General features: G+C 43.5%; 1 protein-coding gene across 3 annotated transcripts in view; it reads right to left on the bottom strand.

Moving 5' to 3' along the window:
* Window positions 1-20,042, bottom strand: part of LOC143982120 (apoptosis-inducing factor 3-like) — a 233,849-nt gene that overhangs the window by 99,807 nt on the left and 114,000 nt on the right. For 2 of the 3 annotated variants that reach the window (XM_077480563.1, XM_077480564.1), the window contains exons 10-12: window positions 17,887-18,017; window positions 17,641-17,739; window positions 3,223-3,338 (exon numbers count right to left, since the gene is read on the bottom strand). In XM_077480563.1, coding sequence (XP_077336689.1) covers window positions 3,223-3,338; window positions 17,641-17,739; window positions 17,887-18,017 — 346 coding nt within the window. The remainder of the gene's footprint in view (window positions 1-3,222; window positions 3,339-17,640; window positions 17,740-17,886; window positions 18,018-20,042) is intronic. The other variant, XM_077480565.1, reaches the window with a different exon arrangement.

The following is a 20,042-nucleotide window of genomic DNA, read 5'->3' as shown; positions in this document are numbered from 1 at the left end:
TCAACCTAACAGCGCTCTATACAAGAAACTTTACAGAATATGTGTCAAGACCTTCAGAAACGGCGCGTGCCCTCAATCTCTTGGTTCAAGCGTGCTTCAATCCTAAAAATAACGATCCTTCCTCGCATGCTTTACAAAATGCAAATTGATACCAATTCGACTGCCATCTTCATTTTTTTGCGGCATATAGGACCACGTGTAGGTCTTTTTTATGGGGCAACAAACCCCCACGAATCAAATGGGCTAAACTAGTATTGCCAAAGTCGAGTGGGGGGATTGGTCTCCCAGACCTCCAACGGTACTATTGGGCAGTCCATCTGACAAGGGTGGTGGATTGGAAGATCCATGAAAGGTACAAAGGGTGGGTCGGGCTCGAATACCTAGTCTCCCAGGCGGAATTAGGTATAGTATCATGGCTCCCAATAGAACACATACCCCCCCATATACATGCCCACCCTCTAATTGGAGGTACCCTTCAGGTGTTTGACAGGGCATGTACCACACACAAACTCTCATCCAAGGAATGCCCGATCACCCCCGTTAGGGGCAACCCAACATTTATCCCAGGCCTAGCCAGGAATTTCTTGGCAGCAGAATGGCCACATAGGGAAATCCAAGCAAGACACTTTCTGGAGAAGGAGGTTCAAAAAATGACTGAATTATCCAATACAGCAAAGTTCCCTTTCTGGTCATATTTGCAACTGAAACATTACCTAGATAACCCGACTTTTAGAGGACAACGGTGTTTGCATCTCTCTGCACCAGATCATCTCCCCAAAGCCATGTCATCTCGGCCCTCTACGCCTCGATGTTTGGGGAGCGATATGCTACACTACGCTTTTTGTGAATCTGCTCTGGATGTGGAATTAGATTAGGCCTCTTGGGACCAAATATATATATATATATATATATATATATATATATATATATATATATATATATATATATATATATCCACAAGGGGTCTCCAAACGTGGCGACGCAGGAGAATGGATACAAAATCAAAACCAAGTGGTACAACACCAGATATCTTACATAAATTTATACCTGCTGTGTCTGACCGCTGTTGGAGGTGGGGAGTAGAGAAGGGCACTCTTCTTCATATCTGGTGGATGTGCTCCCTGATCCAGCCTTATTGGCATAAGGTTCATGACACGATAACCCTGATTACTTCACTCCCGTTGGAGTTCACCCCGGCACAATATTTACTACATCACTAACAAATTCCAGAAAACGCTATTTCAAGTCGGTGGCTATGAACTTGATCAACGCAGCTAGGCTATGTGTGCCAGTCCACTGGAGATCTAAGTCTTCGCCCTCTATGAGGGAATGGACATGTCGCATCCGCCACGTTGCAGTGATGGAGGAGCTTGTATATACCACTACAGAGAATCCCAAGACTACCAAAAGCTGATAGGACAAAACGACTGACATGTCTCATGAGCAGGGGACTTGACAGCAAAGGATATTCCTGACTGCTCGTGATAAGCCATAATATACAATTTGAGGTGTTAGAGATGGAGAGGGTAGCTGGTGGTGGCCCCATCCCCTCTCCTCCCTCTTCTCCTTTTCTTCATTTCGGTACCCCTACCCCCCTCCATTTTTTTTAATCCTCTTTTCGTCCCCACCCTTCCTCCCTACCCTCCCCTGCGCCACACAAATGAGGGGGGATCCTTTTCGATTTCTGTTTGCACTAATATTTTTACGATGTTATCCATGAAAACATTTGTTGTATTGTACATGAAAACTTTAATAAAATATGTATGAAACAAAATAAGTTACACAGCAGTGAAAGATTCACCCCTTAATCGGAGGGATCAATAAAAGTTTTATCCAAGAAAATCAAAACTTTAAGGCTGAAAGCTGCGCTGTTTTTTTAATGAACCCATATAAAACAACTAAAATAAAATCATTATGAATCTACCTAAAAAAAAAAATAATAATAAAGAAAAAAAAAAAAGCAAACCTCTCTATTTTGGGAGCAGTCTCTGAGCTCTAGGAGAATTTTACCACAATCTACTACACAGGGTGGGATGCATTTGTAACACTAAAGCTGGGTACACACAGTTTATTTTTTATCACAAAATATAGCTATTAAATATAAAAACAAAAAACAGATACCTGCATCCACACAAGAAAGGAGGATGCAGGAATCCCCCTGCCGTGCTATTGTATTCTGTTAGTGGGACTCCTCCACTGTCAGAATGCACTGATCAGTGCTGCAGCTGATTAGCTGAAAACTGCTGATCAAAGGAGGTTTTCCAGCAAGGTCATTAGACAGAAGCCGATCTAATGATCAGCTTCTCTCGAACTGGGAGGGCTCCACACTGATCGGAATTCAGCCAGGCCCTGTTGAACTGGACGATTTTTGATCCATGTGTACCCAGCATAAAGTTATATTGAAGTCTATTGAAGTCAAACATGTTATTCTTACCTGCTCTGTGCAGTGGTTTTGCACAGAGCAGCCCAGAGCCTCTTCTTCTCAGGTCCCCCATTGGAGCTCCTGGTTCCTCCTTCCTGCCAAGTGCCCCCACAGCTGGGGGCCTTCTGCCTTTAGAACCACTTGAACTTTCTGCCAGCTTACCAGGTAAGAGGTAGCAGCAGGGGGCAAAGCTGTGTGACAACATGTATACACACACCCCAGAACTGGAACTGTACATAATCCCAGGACCAGCATTTTGTCCCAGGAAAAGATACTAACCTTGGATGCTGCTTAAACAAAAGATTATATCTTTGGAAGAAATGCGTTGTTGCAAGGTATAATTTGATTACTTTGAGAGTAATAAATACTGGAAGTCTTACACATTACCTACATGCGTGCTTATTATGAAAAATATAAACTCAGCTCAGCTTGTTTCAAGCAAAAAATGTTAAAGCAGCAAGCATTCAAACAGATGCAATAAAAAAAAAAAAAAATAACAAAGGCAAATTCAAAGCTGTTGGACAGTAGTACTTCATCTGCAGCTTGCCGACAGTCATGCGATTTCACGCATAGATGTCAATGCATTTCACTGATGAAAAATCACCAAAGTAGTACAGGAACCTTTTTCAAACTGGTGCAAGGTGTAAACTGACGGAGTCACACTGATTTGAACAGTTCCAGAGAGGCAAATGGAGTGCAACTTTTCAAGTCGCACCTGTGTGAACGGGGGCTAAAACCTCAAGTGACTCAAAAGCTAGTTGGGAATTTCTGCACTATGATAAAGAAAGATTTGCACTTACCTTCATTGCCAGTGTTCCAATCTGATCACCTAGCACAGCCTGAAAGGGCACACTAGATTTTCCTATCACAGACACAGAGTTAGCTTTGTCCGAAAGAAAAGCTGCAACTTCCATGCCTAGGAAAGAGAAGAGAGAGGAAGTGCTGGATCATATATAACTTACATTCTTGATGGTTATTCAAATGACTATACTCTCAATTAAACTAGGATTATATATTTTTTTCCTGGCACAGACAGATTTGACTGTAACAGATTATTTAGGCTTCTAGTAGACTGCTGCATATGTTCATGCCCTCTTTCTGAAGGACACATTCCCTTTATTTTTAAAACATATGCTAGAATGTCATTGTTTTATCTGAATAAAATCTACCATCTGAAACAACAGTTTCCACTGCATAGAACCCATCAGGGTGGTGTCATTTCCTACTAGCTACCTGCACATCTGCAGATTAGAGCTTCAGGAAACAAGCAAGATAAAGCTATATAGGATTCCATATGCAAAGGCCTGCATTTTACAGTTATATCAAACTCTTGGTATTCTGGCCTGCTGCTCACAGGGTTCAGTATACACTAAAAGCAGAAGGTGAGAGGCCCATGTTGGCTTTCTTTGTTACAGCCAGAAACAGATGGGATTACGGGCAACAGTCAGACACAAGTTAGGCACCCATGTACAAAAATAATTTTTAAGATAAACTGTGCTGACAGAAACACAGGCTGCCATTATTGCCCAATCCTTCTGAACATATTAGCTGCCTGCCTGTAATGCTGATCAGCTGGCTTCATTACTTTAACCACTTTCAGACCGGACCATTTTGCTGGTAAATGACCAGAGGTCTTTTTACACTTTGGCACTGCGCTGCTTTAACTGGTAATTGCGCGGTCATGCAATGTTGTACCCAAACAAAATTTGCGTCCTTTTCTTCCCACAAATAGAGCTTTCTTTTGATGGTATTTGATTGCCTCTGCGATTTTTATTTTTTGCGATATAAACGTAAAAAGACCGCAAATTTTGAAAAAAAATGATATTTTCTACTTTTTGTTATTAGAAAAATCCAATAAACTCAATTTTAGTCATACATTTAGGACAAAATGTATTCAGCCACATGTCTTTGGTAAAAAAAAAGTCAATAATTGTATATTTATTGGTTTGCGCAAAAGTTGTCACATCTACAAACTAAGGTACGTTTTCTGGAATTTACGCAGCTTTTAGTTTACGACTGCCTATCTCATTTCTTGAGGTGCTAAAATGACAGGGCAGTACAAAACCCCCCCAAATGACCCCATTTTGGAAAGTAGACCCCCTAAGGAAATTGATAAGAGGCATGTTGAGCCCATTGAATATTTTATTTTTTTGCCTCAAGCGATTGAATAATGACAAAAAAAAAATTTTTTTTTTTTTTTTTACACAAAGTTGTCACTAAATGATATATTGCTCACACATGCTATGGGCGTATGTGAAATGACACCCCAAAATAAATTCTGCTGCTTCTCCTGAGTACGGGGATACCACATATGTGGGACTTTTTGGGAGCCTAGCCGCGTACAGGGCCCCGAAAACCAAGCACCGCCTTCAGGCTTTCTAAGGGCGTCAATTTTTGATTTCACGCCTCACTACCTATTACAGTTTTGAAGGCCATAAAATGCCAAGATGGCACAAAACCCCCACAAATGACCCCATTTTAGAAAGTAGACACCCCAAGCTATTTGCTGAGAGGCATGTTGAGTCCATGGAATATTTTATATTTTGCCACAAGTTGCGGGAAAATTACAAACTTTTTTTTTTTTTTTTTTTTTTCACAAAGTTGTCACTAAATGATATATTGCTCATGCATGCCATGGGCATATGTGAAATGACACCCCAAAATAAATTCTGCTGCTTCTCCTGAGTACGGGGATACCACATATGTGGGACTTTTTGGGAGCCTAGCCGCGTACGGGGCCCCGAAAACCAAGCACCGCCTTCAGGCTTTCTAAGGGCGTAATTTTTTGAGTTCACTTCTCACTACCTATTACAGTTTTGAAGGCCATAAAATGCCAAGATGGCACAAAACCCCCACAAATGACCCCATTTTAGAAAGTAGACACCCCAAGCTATTTGCTGAGAGGCATGTTGAGTCCATGGAATATTTTATATTTTGCCACAAGTTGCGGGAAAATTACAAACTTTTTTTTTTTTTCACAAAGTTGTCACTAAATGATATATTGCTCACGCATGCCATGGGCATATGTGAAATGACACCCCAAAATAAATTCTGCTGCTTCTCCTGAGTACGGGGATACCACATATGTGGGACTTTTTGGGAGCCTAGCCGCGTACGGGGCCCCAAAAACCAAGCACCGCCTTCAGGCTTTCTAAGGGCGTTACAGTTTTGAAGGCCATAAAATGCCAAGATGGCACAAACCCCCCCCCCCCAAATGACCCCATTTTAGAAAGTAGACACCCCTAAATTTAGGGGTACACTAGTGAGACTAGGTAATAAATGGCGGGTGCCCTGAAACTATAAAAAAATAACTAACCAACCAGCGTCACCTGTAACAGTTATATGGTGATCACTGGTGAAAGGGTTAACTAGGGGGCAATCAGGGGGCTTTATGCGGTAGTATATGGGGGTCCCTGGCGCTATAAAAAGCTGCGGCGAACCTAAATACCTACCTGCCTAACTAGCGTCACCTGTGACACTAATACAGCGATCAGAAAAACGATCGCTTATTAGGCTGGGTTCACACTGGAGCGATGCGGGAACGCCACGAATGCGCGGCGGGTTCCCGCATCGCATGCCTCCCGGCGGCAGTTCACACTGCCCTATGCGAACTGCTGGGAGTGTCAGTGAAATGTTAATGACACCCCCAGATCAGTTCGCATATCGCAGTGCGATCTGCAAACTTGGATCGCATGGTGTGAACACCCATGCGATCCGATTCTGCTGCGGACCAAAAAAAGGGTCCCGTGCGAGTTTGCGGCGGGTGCGACACGAATTCAGCCATACTATCTGTATAGCTGAACTCGAATCGCACAGAGATCGGATGTGATTTGCACTGCAGTGCGGTGCGAATCACATCCGTTCTCATAAACCGCTGCAATGTGAACCCAGCCTTAGTGACACTGGCGACGGGGGGTGATCACGGGGTTAAACCTTTATTGGGGGGGTTAGGGGGGTACCTTAGAACTAAAGGGGGCTAACCCTAACTGCCCTAACAGTTATTAGTCACAAATGACACCTGCCGGGTGATCAGGGGGTTAAACCTTTATTAGGTAATAAATGGCGGGTGCCCTGAAACTATAAAAAAATAACTAACCAACCAGCGTCACCTGTAACAGTTATATGGTGATCACTGGTGAAAGGGTTAACTAGGGGGCAATCAGGGGGCTTTATGCGGTAGTATATGGGGGTCCCTAGCGCTATAAAAAGCTGCGGCGAACCTAAATACCTACCTGCCTAACTAGCGTCACCTGTGACACTAATACGGCGATCAGAAAAATGATCGCTTATTAGGCTGGGTTCACACTGGAGCGATGCGGAAACGCCGCGAATCCGCGGCGGGTTCCCGCATCGCATGCCTCCCGGCGGCAGTTCACACTGCCCTATGCGAACTGCTGGGAGTGTCAGTGAAATGTTACTGACACCCCCAGATCAGTTCGCATATCGCAGTGCGATCTGCAAACTCGGATCGCATGGTGTGAACACCCATGCGATCCGATTCTGCTGCGGGCCAAAAAAAGGGTCCCGTGCGAATTTGCGGCGGGTGCGGCGGGTGTGGCGGGTGCGGCGGGTGCGGCGAATGGCTGAACTCGAATCGCACAGAGATCGGATGTGATTTGCACTGCAGTGCGGTGCGAATCACATTCGTTCTCATAAACCGCTGCAATGTGAACCCAGCCTTAGTGACACTGGCGACGGGGGGTGATCACGGGGTTAAACCTTTATTGGGGGGGTTAGGGGGGTACATTAGAACTAAAGGGGGCTAACCCTAACTGCCCTAACAGTTATTACAGTCACAAATGACACCAATGCAAAAAAAAAAAAAAAAAAAAAAAAATGACATTGGTGTCACTGTGACTGGGGGGCAGGGGTAATTGGGGGGGTGATCGGGGGGTAAAGGGGGGGTGTGAGTGTGCCTGGCATGTTCTACTGTGTGTGGGATGTGTTGGTGCAACTCACTGATCCGCTCTCCTCCGTGTCGGAACGAAAAATACCGACACGGAGGAGAGAATACATCACTTCCTCTCCTGTGTTTACATTACAGGAGAGGAAGTGATGTCACCGGGGATTTCCATTCGTCGGGAGCGATCGCGAGGGGGTGGCCATGAATGAATGGCCGTCCCCTCGTCCGGGATCGCTCCCGAACGAAAACCGACCGCCGCAGGCACCGGGCGGGGGCCCGATCGGGCCCCCGACCCGCGGGAGGCAAAGGACGTACATATATGTGCTTATGCCTGCCCGTGCCATTCTGATGACGTAGATCGGCGTGAGGCGGTCGGCAAGTGGTTAAGGTATTGCCTGAAACAAGTATGTAGATCAGGAGATCAAATTCTACTGGACGCATTCAAGGACAGCCAGTTCCTTGGCTGACATTCTGCTCCACTATTGAACAAGAATGACAGCCAAAAAAAAAATTGTATTTTCAGAGCTTGTCTGGACAAAAGTATGAAGATTAGGAACTCAGAATTTACTCTTTTTCTGATCTCTGTATAATCTGGATCAGTGTATTTCAACCGCATATCCTACCAACTTTGATGATGATGAGTCAACTTTGATGATGATTGTGGTGTAGCAATTGACTGGTGTCATGAAGAACAATAAAATATGTTGCGCAGCATCGTTTTTGTGAAAAAAAAATAAATTTTACTTGCCCGTAAATTCCTTTTATTGACAGTACAGTACAAGACAGACTGAATAATTATAGACCATGGGTTAAGCCTGGTACCTTCAGGTGACTGAACATTGTAATCACTGTTGTCCGCACCAGTCTGATCCTTGGAGAGCAGGCCAGGTTCTTTGCACAGCTAAAGAATTGATAACCCTGTCCTTTACTGCCTAGTGTGGTTAGGAAAGGTGAAGGACTGGCAGGAACTACAGTTATTTCACAGAAAGGAAGCAATACAAAGAACAGGATACTTTTTCGTACATGTTACAGCAGGTACATATCAGAATATGAAATTCTGGGTTGGCATATATTTTAATTGTACAGTGCAGAACACAGGCAGCTTATTTAGAGACCCTAGGACAGTGATGGTGAACCTATGGCACACGTGCCACAGCCGGCACGCCAAGCCCTCTCTGTGGGCACGTGAGAAAATCCTGTACAGAGGTGTATTTCGTGCACAGCTCCCCTCCCCATAGAACTACATTTCCCACAAGTCTCTGGGGCAGAGGTAATGTGTCTAGGGTGGGCGTGGATGAGAAGAAGGGTTGCTCTGGGTTGGATGGCAGGTGGAACATGAGGTGGGGATTGAGCCAATGGGGGGCCGTGTCTAGGATGGGCGTGGACTGGATGAAGAGTCGCTCTGGGTTGGATGGCAGGCAGAACATGTGGTGGGGAAGATGCCCAATCACAGGCCGTTCTTGAGCCCGGGAACTGAGTCGGCTGGTGGGTGTATTATTAGAGTGCTGTGGCAAGCGTTGTTAAAGTAAGTGTACATGCTGTGTGGGGAATAAATGTCTTTAGCTGTGTACACTGTTTCTGTGCGTCTTCAAATAGAATCTATTTCTTGGGGACCTTTCTTTTTTTTTTTTATTTTTTTTTTTCTTGTTCCCAACATTGCCACAAAATATGGAAGGCTTTGGTCAGAATAATGTTGTGTATATGCTGTCTGTGTTATTCTCTATCAAAGCTGTTGGAAGCATTTTCTGTAGGATATGAGCTTTGATGATACTTTGTGTTGGCTATTCAGGTTTATCTGGCTGGGAAAGCCTGCTAGATTTAGCAGAGACCACTGCAGTACAGTGAGATGTAAATACATATCGTTTTTGTCCCTGCCATCCCCCTGTATTTCATGACACAAGTCACATGAGACAGTCCAGAATCACTGGCATTATACAGGGAAGAAGTGTAGAGCTGCTGGGAGTTTGCATTTGACAATCAATGAACTGCACAGCATTGTGGAGTGAACTGCATTGGTAAAGCATTATTGCTACAGTTGTCCTTGAGTGTTTCCGTTCTGAAGGATGTTTCCTGGACATATAGGACTGTGAACATAGTCAGGAATGAGAGATTTTCCAAGTAGTCTTCTGCTAAAGCAATGCAGAGCAACCAGTACATCTTTAGCTGGAGTACAACTACAGATATCAACATACCTTGGCAACCAAAGAGTGCATAATGTGTACCAGCAGGGCATGGGGGGACTGGAAGTTCTGCTGCAGCTGGAGAGTTGGTGGTTGCAGGTCACCCCTGTAACAGGATTTCTTTATCATCCAGCCTGTGCTTCTACTGAACAACTAGTCATTTAAAGTGCACCTGTCATGCAACTTGACTGTATTGAATATTAATATATAGTTAGTAGAATAGTGATCCTGGAATTTGATTGCACCAAAACGCTATGACTACATAGTGAATGCAAAACGGTTTCTGATGTGTCCCATGTTCACCCCCAGACATCACAGCACATGCTCATCAAGTTCTGTATATGTTGGCACTTTGAAATGAATACGTTGGTTTTGTGTTGCAGTTTGGGCACTCGGGCTCAAAAAGGTTCGCCATTACTACAACTAGGCAAAAATACTGTGCCAACAGGCCCTACAACAAGGGTCAATAGACACAACTTCAGAATGCTGCTGTAAGTACCTTGTTGCCTAAGGCTGCATCTGCAGAAGATTGGATGCCCACCTTCTAGACCTTTTAAAAAAAAAAGGGAAGAACAGAGGTGATGCCCTTTGAAGTGCTCAGTAAGATAGGCTTCCTGTTGGAATGGCCAGGAGACAATCACTAACCTGGTGAAATGAGCACATAAAAAGCACAGGGGAGGGATTCATTTACAGTGCAAACTTTGTTGATAAGTTGATTTATAGAACTCCTGATGATGCACTTTAAAGCAGAATGCAGGGTCTTGAGAGTAGAGGTCGACCGATATATCGGCCGGCCGATATTTGCCGTTTTTTAAATAATCGGCATCGGCCGATTTTGCTGATAAAAAGCCGATTTAGAACTACAGCGGGACTTTGAAATGACTTCTGTAAGAAGTCAGTGTGAGTTGCCTGAGTCGTCATAGCAACACTTTCCTCCTCTCTGGGCAGACTGCCAAGAAAAGAACTAAATGATACAATGTTTACACTTGAATGAATGAAGTCATCTCTGTGTGTAGAAGTTCTCAGTTTAACCATTTAAAGACTAAATCTTTTCTGACACTTGATGCTTACAAGTAAAAGTCCTGTATTTTCTGCCAGAAAATCACTTAGACCCCCCCAAAAATTATATATAATTTTTTAGCAGAGATCCTAGGGAATAAAATAGCGGTTGTTGCAATATTTTATGTCACACGGCATTTGCACAGAGGTCTTTCAAATGCATTTTTTTGGGAAAAAAAATACACTATTTAAAAATAAAATAAAAACAGTAAAGTTAGCCCATTTTTTTTTTCGTCCAAAAGTTTTGACTACCTGTTTTTATTTAATATATAGGTTTTTTTTTTTTTTTAATCTAAATCATACATACAAGTAAACTGATTGGAGGTTTGTTTTGTTTAATAAATGTTTAAATGTAAGAAATTTTCTGTATTTTCTGCTTTCACACTGGAGCGTTGATGTTAAAACGCAAGTTTTAGCGGCTCTTTACCATCATTTTAGCGGTGCTATTTGGCTGCTAGTGGGGCACATATAACCCAGCTAGCGGCCAAGGAAGAGGTTAAATGCTCCCATGAAGCACTGCTGCCAAATCGCATTGCATGCGCTTCGGCAGTGGTGCCCATTCATATCAATGGGCAGGAGTGGTGGAGGAGCGGTATACACCACTCCAAACGTGCTGCTTGCAGGACTTTTTTTTAAGATCCTGCCAGCACATCGCCTCAGTGTGAAAGCACTCTGTCTTTCACACAGACTGCAGGGGAGCCATTTTGCAGGCACTTTACAGGCGCTATTTTTAGCCCAAAAGCGCCTGAAAAACGCCCCAATGGGAAAGGTGTGTTAGATCAAGGGGGATTAAAAAAATAATAATAATAAATAAAAAAGGAAAAAAATAAATAAATAAAATAAAATCGGCCTAACATATCGGCCCAAAAAAAATCGGCATCATATATCGGCTATCGGCCGCCATGATTTCTAAATATCGGCATCGGCCAGAGAAAAACCCATATCGGTCGACCTCTACTTGAGAGTAGGACGAATAGGGAGCCGGTATTGCGAATATAGGCTGTGGCTTTAAGGTAGACTTTGATGGTTCTGACTTTTCTAGGCAGTGAAGAGTAATTTTGGGTGCTTTGAAGCAGGGCACAAAAAAGGAAGGACCAGGTTTTCATCAAGGTGGAAGACTCCTACCACCTTAGGAAGAAAAGGATGGTCATGAACGTAAGACGTCCTTGTGAAGGAAGGCTCCTTATAAGAGGCAGCCACTAGTTCAGATACACGCCTGAGACATGATAGCAACAAAGAAGGCCCCTTTGCAAGAGAGATTACCTAAGGGTATTTAACTGATGGGTTCAAATGGTGGTTCCTGCAGAGTACAGAGAACAAGGTTAAGGTCCATATAGTGCTGAATTAAAAAGTTTTAACAAGGGTGAAGCCAGGAGTTTAAAACAAAATTAAAAGTGCGAGAAAAAAAAAAAGCCAGTGACTGAGAAACAGGATGGACAGGGGGGCCTGAGCGAACAGGACTGGTATGCTTTGAAGAGGACAGGGATCACCTCCTAGCAGTTGAAGTCTGCTTGTGAACCAGGTTCTTCAATGTCAGTTTGGTGCAATTAAAATCACTGGTTTCTTCTCTTGCGCTACCTTGCAAAGCAGTCAAGACAGAATGTGTACTGGAGGAAAAAGAGATTAGTTTTAATGAAGTCCAGGGAATTATCAGAGCATCCAATGCAAGAGGATCCTTAGTCCTGGTCACAGAGGTAACCTGTGGTCCAGGTGGCGATGGCTGTGGTAGTCCACCTTCCAGTTTACTACTGGATGTGGAGGGGAGAGATCACTGGACAGTGTTTTTATGTACATGAGATTATCGGGCTTGGTTCCTTCAAAGCTGCATAATTCCTGGTACTACTTTGGCGATTGATGTAGGCTACAGCCGTGGTGTTTTCTGATTGCACCTGCTGGGAGTACCATTGTAGAAGGGGAGTCCAGTGGTACAGAGCCAGCAATTCTTATTCTGAGCTCTATCGTGTGGATAGGGAGCTTAGATTCCTTCAATTACCCTGTTCCCTGAATAGTGAGGGATTGGAACACACCTCCCCAGCCTGAAAAAACTAGCATCTGTCATTATCACTTTCCAGTGATATGGTAGAAACAACTTCCAAAATAGTCAAGGCTGGTTTGGGGATCCATCAAGCTAGGGAATTCTTTGCTTGGCTTGATAGGGGCATAGGTAATTCGAGAGAAGGAGCATGCTTGTTCCATGACAACAGGATGTTTTGTTTGAGAGGTCTTGAATGAAATTGGGCAAATAGGAGAGCTTGAAAAGACTACTACTATGAGACCAAGAACTTCATAGAGAGGGGCATTTTTTTATGTCAAATCCTGAGCAGAAGTTCTGAGAGAGAGAGCAGTTTTCTGATGGAGAGAGAAGTTTCTTCTCTTGGAATGAAGAATTTTACTTGGACTGTCAAGAAAGAGGCTGAAGTAATTCAGATGAAGGGAAGGTCGGAGAGTAGATTTTGGAAGTTGATCACCCAACCGAGTCTCTTAGAAGAGGATGCCCTGAATTTCTAGAAGGGAAAGAAGAGGTGCAATGACCTTTGTAAATACTCTTAGCCCTTGTACACACGGTCGGAGATTCCGACAACCAAATCCGTCGGATTTTGTCCAAAACTGTTGTATACACACGGTCGGACAAAGTTGTCGGAAAATCCGACATGATGACGTTATTTCGTTACGACGGGACTACGTTCACGCTAGTAGCCAATAGCTTTGGTGTAGGAATTTGATCTGAGCATGCGTGGCACTTTGTCCGATCGGAATTCTCTACACATGATCGGAGTATGTCCGATCGGAGCATTTTGTAAGAAAATTTTACCAACAAGTTGATACTCCGACGGAAACAGTCCGATGTAGACCACACATTCCATCGGAATCTCCAAACGTGTATACAAGGGCTTAAGAGTAGAGGATAGGGCAAATGTCAGGCGCAACAAACTGGAGATAATTGTCTCCTACTGCAAAGTGTAGAAGCCACAGATGAAGTGGATAAACGTTTATAGGCATCTTAATCACCTAAAGGTAGCAGCCTATAACTCAGCCTATGTCTTGTGCTGCACGATTAAGATGTAAACATGTACCTATGCAGTACTAGATGATCCTCTGTAATACAATATATACACACACACACACACACACACTGTATATTAACCTGTAGAATAATAAATAACAAGCTGGCACTCTTCAAAATATGTTGCATTAAAATGTAGCATTACGGTATTAGGTGTGATGGTATATTCCAGTTTTCTGGGTCAATGTTTCAAAGTACTGGTGCCAATGCCAGCATCAGCAACTAACATTTTCAGGACAAGGTCAAAAATGTCAGCCTCCATATTTCTTTCTAGGTTAATGTAGAAGCTTTAGTTAAAGAGGAGTTCCCCTAAAAAAAATAAAAAAATAAAGTCAGCAGCTACAAATACTGCAGCTGCTGACTTTTAATAAAGCAGACACTTACCTGTCCCAGGGTCCAGCGATGGGGGGGAACGAAGCCCCGCTCGTTCCCCCCTCCAACCAGCCCCGGCATTCTAACCGTGGGCACCCGGCTGGCGGCTTCACAGCAGGGCACCCACTGCGCATGCGCGAGCAGTGCCGTGATTGGCCGCGCAGTCATTTGGGACCTGTCACGTGTCCCAGATGATTGACAGGAAGGAGGGGACAGAGCTGAGCCCTTCCTGCGCCGAGGGGAAGGGACGTCAAAAGCCCAGGCACTGAAGGAGGCAGATTATGAGGGACCCCCTAGCAACAGGCATTTAGAAGTGAGTTAAAAAAAAAAAAAATCCAATTTTTTATTTCCATTTTTTTTTTAGGAATTTTGATGATTTATTTTTTATTTTTTTATGTGCAACACCACTTTAAATCACGTTTAAAATGGTAACTGATGCTACTGACTCAAGAATCCCAGGCCAATTTACTAAAGGAGTGGAACCTTTTCACACAATTGTGTGAATGTTCACTTTACTTATAGCGGGAGTCCACGTTTTTTTTTTTTTAAAGCCAGCAGCTACAAATACTGCAGCTGCTGACTTTTAAAATAATGACACTTACCCGCCCTGCGTGCCCGCGATGTTGGCACCCGAAGCCGATCTCTCGATCGTCTCTCGGGTGCTGCCGCCGCCATCTTGGGTATGGGAATCAGGAAGTGGAGCCTTGCGGCTTCATTTCCCGGTTTCCTACTGCACATGCGCGAGTAGGAATCAAGCTATCTCGGTGATCCGTGTGTTTCCCAGCAGACAGCGGGGGACCTTCGGAAAGGGGCGTAGATTCTGCGGAAAGGGGCGTACCTTCTGCAGATACCTGTACTGTACAGGTATCTGCACCCCCCCTCCCCCCTGAAAGGTGCCAATTGTGGCGCCGGAGTTCCAATGAGCGGAAGCTCCACTTTAGGGTGGACCTCCGCTTTAAGTAATCAAATTTCTGTTTTATTTATTTAATCTGCACATGATTGAATAATTGAAGTGGATATTCATAAATTTTTTATTGTATGAATATTTTCCTTTAGTAAATCAGCCTTGGTACAAACATGTACAAAACGTCAAAGTGATTATTATAGGCAAAAAGTGCACAAAACCCCACAAAAAAGAAAACTAATTTGTCATGTGCACTGCACACTTGCATGAACCAGCAGAAAAATCCACCCTTATTTTGGCATTACACTTCAGCCTCGTACACACAATCGGACTTTCCGCCAATAAAACAGTGGAATTTTGTCCGAAGGGTGTTGACTCAAACTTGTCTTGCATACACGCAGTCACACGAATGTTGACAAATAATTACAAACGTAGTGACGTACTACATGTTTTTTCAGCTCTTTAGCGCCATCCTTTGGGCTCCTTCTGCTAGTTTCGTGTTAATAGAAGTTAATAGAAGAAGTTTGGTGAGTGTTGATTCGCACTTTTCTTTTGGCGTTTTTCATTTAGCACTTTTCAGTTTGTGCTTTTTAGTTTGTTTCTGAACGGTCGTTCATCAACCAGACATGTTGCAGAATCGGAGGAGATAACGTGTCATTTATTATTGGCCTTGGAGTTATTGCTTTGACTTTTTGTTTTTGGTTGAATAAAGATTTAATTTGGTATATTTTCTATGTTTTTGGATGCATAGAATGCACATTTTGGTTAAGTTCTATTGGCAGATAGCATGTCTAATTTTATTTGTTTTCTTTTTTTAATGCACAATAAAAAATTGTTGAGAATAATACTTGGCAGTTTGGGAGTAGGCAGTTACATTTAAAAAAATACAATGTAAAACCGACAAGGGACACCAACATAGCTGTATCTTTGATCTTAAAAACCAGGGGATAATGGTGTTGTGGTAACTTGCCCAAATAAAAAAATAAAATAAACCATAATAAAGCCTTTGAAAATGTGTTTGCAATAACTCTATTAGTATCACCAGCAAAGCAGCTTCACTATTATCCCATTAAAGAAAAAGAGAATTGTGCGCTGCATTTGGAGATTTCATAATTTGCCACGTCACGAAAGTTAATTCTCCATTACAAATGCTAGTTTACAAGACCAACCGCTTTTGCTTCCGAGCATGTGTGTTTGTACTTTGGACTTTTGACCGACAACACACATTTTTTGGCGGAAAATTTGAAAACAGAAAGTCCGACAACAATTGTCCGATGGAGCATACACATGGTCTGATTTTCCGCCAACTGCCTGACAGCCAACATTTTCTGCTGGAAATTACTTGGAGTATGGGGCTTCAGGGTTGCCACCTCATCCCTTTAAACCCAAACACATAGGAATTACACAGGGTCTGAGGCTAATTTAATGCAGATAATCCACCAAGTAAGTTTAATTACCACCTTAATCATCCACAGAACATGTGTAATTAATATGTGTTCGGGCTTAACTGCTTGCTGCCTGCCCACCGTCAACTGATGGTGGGGTGGTGCAGCTCTTGTTCTGGGACGCATATGACGGTGTCAGGTCACCTGAGACCAGATGACAGATGCACTCCGTAGGAGTCGGAAGTGTGCCGCTGGGTAGTGGACCTTAGGACTGACTGCTGAAGATTGTACCCAGGGAGATTCAGGACACAGGTCTACAGGATCACTAACACAGATCCCAATGGGAGCTGGAGCATAGATTCCCCAGGGCGTGGCGTCTAAGAGCCAGCAGGTGTTCGCCAGAGCCTCCAGTGGTGAGGATGGACTTTGCTGCAGTCTGGCTCCAGGTCGCGGCCCCTAGGGTCTCACAGCTCACACTCACAGTAGACTACAGGAGAAGAAAGCAACAGGCTGGAACAACAGGGATAGTAAGGGGATATGGCAGAGGTCAGGGCAACTAGCACACAGGAACAACAGAGTACACGCCAAAGGTTCAGGGTCACAGGCAGACAGGGATGGTTGGGGACATGCAAAAAGGTCAAGGTTGCAAGCAGACAGGAATCGTTGAGAACACGCCAAGGTCGGTAACAGAGTCAATTGTAGAGCACACGGCAAGCAGGAAACAGGAAACCAAACACACAATGATACACAATGGTTGATCAGCACTGCTGGCTTGCAGTGCACAGGTTAATATAGGGTTCCCTGATAGGGCCTGGGGTGGAGCCACGCTTAGAGGAGAGGTTATAAAAACCACCAGGTGAAAGTGGCCGGCCTCTTAGTCAGAACACATGAGGGGAGGTAAGCAAACAGAGGACGATCACTGCATAACCATGACAGACAGCATTCCAGAACATGCGTGTGCAGCACCACCTCATCAATACCCACCAGTTCAGCCTATCAGTGCCCATCGGTGCCACCTCATCAGTGCACATAATTGAAGGCAAAAATGATTTCATTACAAAACTTACTGACAGAAAAAAGTAAAAAAATATTTATTTTTCAAAATTTTTGGTAATAAATAAAAAAACAGCAGTGATTAAATACCAAAAAAAAAAGCTATATTTGTGTGAAGAAAATGATAAAAATTTGTTTGGGTATAGTGTAGCATGACCACAAAATTGTCATTCAAAGTGTGACAGCGCTGAAAGCTGAAAAATGGCTTGGGCAGGAAGGGGGAGTTAGTGCCTGGTAGGCAAGTGGTTAAAAGGGATGAGCTGCTAACTCTAATTACACTGATCAGAACACTCCTTACCAACTACATCATCTCTTGAATTAGTGCCCATTGAGTAGATTATTTTACCTGATGTTGCTTGTAATAATTTGGCTATATTTATATTGGCCTTGGTACTGTCTTGTCAAGATTAAAAAAAAAAATATAAGAATACATTAAACAATTGTCTTCTATTGGACCCTCACAAAAAGTACAGTTGAAGTTCAAAACATATTGGAAACATCTAATCTTTTCACATGCCTTATGTGTACAGATTTACAAACCTACCTATGAAAGAGCTGCCCATAATCACCACATTTTTGCCTGTAGCTTCTTTGCTGACTGCTGTGGCATCTTCTGGAGACCGCAAATAAAATACATTTCTCAGTGTAGAGCCTGGGCACCGAAGTTCTCTTGGTCTGAACATAAGTGAAAGAAAAATCAAAAGTATAGGTAGAACCACAGCTCTAGACAAGGAGTAAAATAAATCAGTGGCTTGCCAATACGATGTAAATAACAGAAATTAGATTCAGATACAGTTTGTAAGGGCACTCTGAACTTCAGGACCAAGCAAAAACAGATGACTTTATGTACCAGAAAGTCTATAGTAGGGAATCTTCCCCACTTAGGGCTGCACTTATGGAGAGAAGCAATCTCTGAATAGGAAACAGAAAAACAAAGAAAAGGCGCCTCTGATTGTAGAATTAAAAGCGGTTTAATTTCCCCAAAAAGGGTTAAAACACTTACAAGATATGTAGACTGGATATGTATCATTAATATCCATGTAGGTGGTCTGGCATGAAGGCAGTGGTCACTGGCATATACAAGTTCTTTAGGCTGTGTATGTCCAATAGTGGGGGATCCCTTTTTGGGGACATTAAACAGCTTTTAATTCTACACTTAGAGGCACCTTTTCTTTGTTTTTCAGAAATTAGATTCAATTGACCTAACCAGGTACTGCAGATGGACTACACACAAGAAAAGGATATAGTGCCACTACTACCCATACACAGGAATAACAGCAAAGCTCACGGGTGCTTCATCCACAGTCGTTTGTCTGTAAACAGCAATCCATTAAGATGATCCGCACAGCAAGTTGTTGCTCTTAAGAATCTTCATGTTTATTGAAAAACCACACAGTGTACATATGCAGATGAAACAAGTTGACATGTTTCAGCCTACAAGGCCTTAGTCATAACTACATTAAAAGACAGAACTTTTGAAAATAAATAGTATCACTAAGTGCCATACACTCCACCCATCAATTGCCTTAAAGTGATTGCAAAGGACCATTTTTTATTTTTTTTAATTACATATCATACTTACCTCGACTGTGCAGCTAGTTTTGCACAGAGTGGCCCGAACATCCTCTTCTGGGGTCCCCCAGCGGCTCCTACCCACATCAGATAACCGCCTAGGAGAAGCGCACCTTGCGGGCACGCTCCCGGGTACAGCATTTGCGTCCACAGACACGAATGCCAGACACAGCCCCACCCCCGTGTCATTTTATTTGATTGACAGCAGCAGGAGCAAATGGCTGTGCTGCCATCAATCTATCCAATCAAGAGCTGGGACCTACGTGGAGAGGGGGGCATCACATCCCCCGCCAAGGAAATGAGGAGGCTCAGATAATTAAAACAGGGGGGGGGGGCTAGGGGGCTGGTGGCTGCCAGGTGTATTTTCACCTTAATGCATAGGATGCATTAAGGTGAAAAAACACGAGGGTTTATACCCCCTTTAAATGAATGGCCAATGGTCAACAAGGGAAAGGGAAGCATTAACAGCTGGAGGGTGGATTCAAGTGTATGTTGCTAAGCTTTTCAGATAAATTGATACAATATTATATAAACATGCACAATGAAAAATAAACAAATGAATTAATTAGTGTCTGTCAATAAGGGCAAAACAGAGATATATACAAAACATTATGACATCCACAAAGAGAAAGATAAGGGGAGAGGGAAATTAAAAGAGAAGTACGTTTTATTTTATTTTTTTATTCCAGTTTCATACCTTGCATACTAGGTGGATGTAGCATTGGTCTGATGCTGCATCTCTCCCCTGGCCCCTCTGCACTGAGAACCGATCGATCAAACATCGCCGATATCTCGGTTCTCATAGCTCCCCTAACAGAGAGCTGCAGACTGTCAGCTCTGCCCTCCCCCCCATACTGACTGGAGTGCTGAGCTGTGGAGGGGAGGGGAGCTGCTGTCTCAGCCTCTCAGCAGCTCGCTGAGAGTCCGAGATGGGTATCAGTCCATGCACCTGGCGGATACAGACTTTGTCATGATGACGCAGTGCCTGGACTTATTCCTGTGAGGTCAGCAGAGAGCAGACTTCAGTCCGCTCTGCTGAAAATGGGTCACAGGAGTGCAAAACGAAGTGCACTCCTGTGATCCGTAGGAGAAGCCCAAACGACCTTTATCCACTTTAGCCCCAGAAGG

Source organism: Lithobates pipiens, unplaced genomic scaffold, assembly GCF_037356315.1.
Source record: "Lithobates pipiens isolate NorthernLeopardFrog02 unplaced genomic scaffold, aLitPip1_a1.2 Scaffold_16, whole genome shotgun sequence".
Lineage (NCBI taxonomy): Eukaryota > Metazoa > Chordata > Amphibia > Anura > Ranidae > Lithobates > Lithobates pipiens.
Note: the sequence above shows the minus strand (reverse complement) of the source record. Positions and strands in the feature narration are given on the sequence as shown.